At 52.8% G+C, this 3,997-nt stretch overlaps 1 protein-coding gene across 5 annotated transcripts in view; it reads left to right on the top strand.

Annotated features, from left to right (window-relative positions):
- COX4I2 (cytochrome c oxidase subunit 4I2) overlaps window positions 1–2,467 on the top strand; it is a 5,848-nt gene extending 3,381 nt beyond the window's left edge. For 4 of the 5 annotated variants that reach the window (XM_040447405.1, XM_040447404.1, XM_040447408.1 and 1 more), the window contains exons 4-5: window positions 815–946; window positions 2,221–2,467. In XM_040447405.1, coding sequence (XP_040303339.1) covers window positions 815–946; window positions 2,221–2,357 — 269 coding nt within the window. In that variant the 3' untranslated portion in view covers window positions 2,358–2,467. The other variant, XM_040447406.1, reaches the window with a different exon arrangement.
- Window positions 2,468–3,997: the final 1,530 nt, after the last annotated feature.

Here is a 3,997-nt window from a genome sequence, read left to right as displayed (position 1 = left end):
CCCCCCCCCCCCCCCCCGTAGGTATCGGGGCGCGCCCCCCCGCCCGCCCGCCCGGAGCGCCCGGGCCGGGGGGGGGTGACTTTGAAAAGAAGGGCCCCCACTCAAGAAAGCCAGAAACCCCTGAACGCCTGAACTCATACCTGAGGGGTGAAGTTTATCCCTTTGTTCATCTATTCTCTTATTCATTCAACTATTTGTGCACAGTCAGATGCGAGGTGATGCTGGGGATACAGGAGTGAATCACCCAGATGGTTCCTGCCCTCAGGGTGCTCTCAGGCCAGTGGGGGAACTGACACAAACCCAGATAACTGTAATATGAATTTTGCGGCTAGGGCGAGGTGTGTGTCCAAGGGGTTGTGAGGACCGGAAGGAGAGAGACACGGAATCCTGGTGGGCCTTTCAGAGGAGGGCACATTCTGGCTGGCCTTGAATGATAAGGACGAGGGTGCTGCCTGGTAGTGGGAACAGCATGGGGAGGGATGTAGGAGCAGGAAAGCGTGGGCATCACTGAGTGGTGTGGGGGGAAGGAGCAGAGAGGCAGGTGGGTGGGAGAGCAGGGGCCTGACCCCGGGAAACCGGAGGGATGTGCAATCCCAAGTCCTGCCCACCAGAGGTGCCCCCGAAGGACTCATATTTGGAGCCTGCTTCTGGCCATGCTTTGCATACGGTCGATGTTCAATAAGAATTTGCTGAATGGACAATACCTGCTTCAGGGACGGGGAGGCTGGGAATCCCTGAGGCCAAGACTTGGTCCAGGGTCCTCGGAATCCATGCGCCCGAGACCCCTACCTCCTCACCCCTCATCTGCCTCCAGTGTACCGGCTCCAGTTCCATGAGACCTTCGCGGAGATGAACCGTCGCTCCAATGAGTGGAAGACAGTGATGGGCTGTGTCTTCTTCTTTTTTGGATTCACAGCTCTGATGATTTGGTGGCAGCGGATCTATGGTGAGTGGCAACAACCACTCCCCGCCCTTGCTACCGCCCGGGGCCACGCCCTTGTGGTCAGAGCCACCAGCCAAGCTCTTATAAGGCAACTCATCTGAAGAGTTTTGAAAAGTCCCCCAAAGAGGTGTAGGGTGAAGGGCAGAGCACGGCTGCCTTGGTTGGGATGTAGGGGCTCTGCCTCTCTGGACCTCAGTTCCCTTGTCTGTAAAATGAAAAGAATAGTGCCCACATCACAGGGTTTGTGAGGATTTAATGAGAGAGCCTAAAGCCAGCGTCTGGCACATAATCATGAATGGTAATGTTACTGATTGCTGTTATTAGCCATGTATTTTTCTGTAACAAAGAGTCACCAACATACAAGAGCTTAAACAAGATACAGATTTTGTTCCTCTCTCACAAAAAAAGGCCTGGGGGAGTATCGAGACTGCAGTGTCAGGCTCCTTCTGTCATACTGCTCTGCCATCCTTAACGTGAAGCTTTCTTCTTGATAAGGTGGCTGCCCCAGCTCCAGCCATTAAAGCCTACATTCCACCCAAGAAGAGAGAAGAGAGACCTCTTTAAGGTCCAGAAGTTGCGCACGCCACTTCTGCTCACCACCCGTTGGCTAGAAGCGATCACATGACTGGGTCTAGCCACAAGGGAAGCTGGGAAATGTAGTTTTCAGCGAGGCCGTCACATGCCCAGCTGTCTATTACTACTGAAGAGTAATTCTCAGAGTGTGAGACCCTGGACCAACACCATCACTTGGGAACTTTTAGAAATGCACATTCTCAGCCCCAGTCTGGATCTACCAAGTCAGACACTTTGAGGGTGGAGCCCAGCAATCTGTGTTTTAACAAGCTCTCCAGAGTGATTCTGCTGCCCACTCGGGTTGGAGAGGCACTACTCTGGAAGAAGGGAGGGGATGTTGGGGAAGAGCTGGCAGTCTCGGTGCCAGCTGACCTCACCTCTGATGGCCTCACCTTCTTTCTTCTTCTGCGAGAGTGTGATGTGAATTCCCGCTTCGCTTGAGGATGAAATGAGAGAGCCTTTGGGAAAAAATTTATCCTAGCCCAGTGTTTGGGGCTAATAGGGGCCCATAAAGATATTTTCCTTCTTTACCACACACTGGGATAGAAAGTACCAGTGACTCAGGCAGGCCGGGTCAGCCTCAGGGACAAATGGACCAGGAAGTAAGGTATGAGCTGTGTAGGGAGCTCTGCCCCCAGACCTTCCCTGATGCACACCTCGAGGCATCTAAAATGCCCTTGTCCCCACCCGTGCCTTCCCCGCAGTGTTCCCTAAGAAGCCCGTCACCCTGACGGATGAGTGGAAGGCCCAGCAGCTCCAGCGCATCCTGGACATGAAGGGCAACCCCGTGCAAGGGCTAGCCTCCCGGTGGGACTATGAGAAGAAGGAGTGGAAGAAGTGACATGGCATCCTGGCGGCTGTCCCTGCAGCTCCACCCTGGCCCAGGGCCTGTGGACGGCCCTTTCCTCCTCTTAATCCCAATAAAGCTGGCCTGTTCTCTTCTGCCTTCAATCTCCACCTCTTTACTTGCCACAAACCCTTCATTACATCTAAAATCAAGCAGTGTAGTGAGGGAAGGACAGGAATAGGCCACCTTCCGGGGGCCCAGAGCCCAGGTAGTCAGGGAGGGCTTCATGGAAGAGTAGGGACTAGGGCTTAGTCTTAACAGGTATGTGGCATTAGGAAAGGGAGGAAGGGGAAGGGAAGGTTTTCCAGGTGGAGGGAGTGGCTTGAGCAAAGGCAAATACACTCCTTTATTCAGTCAATTAACAAATATTTATTGAGCACCTACTGTGTGCCAGGTATTAACCCAGGCCATGGGGGCCCAAAAGTGCATAAGACGAAGTCTCTGGCCGCATAGTGGCAGCATTGGGAGACACAAAAATGAATGTGTAAGTATAACATACAGTATGTTACGCAGAAATGAAGAAACAAAACAGAGTAGGGTAAAGGGACAGAGTTAAAAGGAGACTGGAGGTGGTAGGTGGAGGCCTTTTAGAGGAGGTGGCATCTGAGAAGAGGTCTGAATGACATGAGGGAACAAACCTTGTATCAAAGGCAGAAAAGCGGGGCGCTTGACTGGCTCAGTCAGTGGAGCGTGCGACTCTTGATCTCGGGGTTGTGAGTTCGAGCCCCACATTGGGTGTAGAGATCACTTAAAATCTTGAAAAAAAAATTTTTTAATGTTTGTTTATTTCTGAGAGAGAGAGAGAGAGAGAGAGAGAGAGAGCGTGAGTGGGGGAGGGGCAGAGAGGGGGAGATGCAGAATCCGAAGCAGGCTCCAGGCTCTGAGCTGTCAGCACAGAGCCCGACACGGGGCTCGAACCCACGAACTGTGAGATCGTGACCTGAGCCGAAGTTGGACGCTTAACCGACTGAGCCGCCCAAATGCCCCCAAAATAAAATCTTAAAAAAATAAAATAAAAAGACAGAAGAGCAAGGGCAAAGACTCCGAGGTGGGATTCTGGTCCGTGTGGGGGACCTCACAGAGGCCACAGGGGCTATAGCGGAATGACTTAGAGAATAGCAGGAAGGTGTGTGCTGGGGAACAGGGTTGGGCTTGGGGCAGAGAGCAGATTATACGGGGCCTCACGGGGTTTTAGTCTTTCTTATTTATTTATTTATTTATTTCTCCGTGCCCATCATGGGGCTTGAACTCACGACCCTGAGATCAAGTCATGTGCTCTACTGACTTGCCTGGGGGAAGCCAGCCAGGCGCCCCCGTGGGGTTTTATTCTAAGTGTGAAGACCTCCGAGAAGCAAATGCCAAGAAGGAATTAAATGTGGAGATTTAAGGGGCTGATGTCTGTGAAGGATAGAGAAGAGAGGGAGCGGGAACAGGTGTCGAGAACCCTCAGACAGCGGCGCAGTGGCGCAGGTCTGAGCTCTGTGGGAGGAGGGGAGAGAGGAAGGAGGGCAGGGGAGGAAGAGCCTCAGACTCTACTGTGCTGTCTCCATCTGAGTCGGAAACCACACAGGAACGCAAACGGCGCTGTTTAATAGGAAGTCATCAGCATAAGCAAGCGAGCGACTCTACAAAGA

This window comes from Herpailurus yagouaroundi, unplaced genomic scaffold, assembly GCF_014898765.1.
Source record: "Herpailurus yagouaroundi ecotype Mexico unplaced genomic scaffold, PumYag 196, whole genome shotgun sequence".
Classification (NCBI taxonomy): Eukaryota; Metazoa; Chordata; class Mammalia; order Carnivora; family Felidae; genus Herpailurus; species Herpailurus yagouaroundi.
This window is presented reverse-complemented; position numbering and strand designations above follow the sequence as displayed.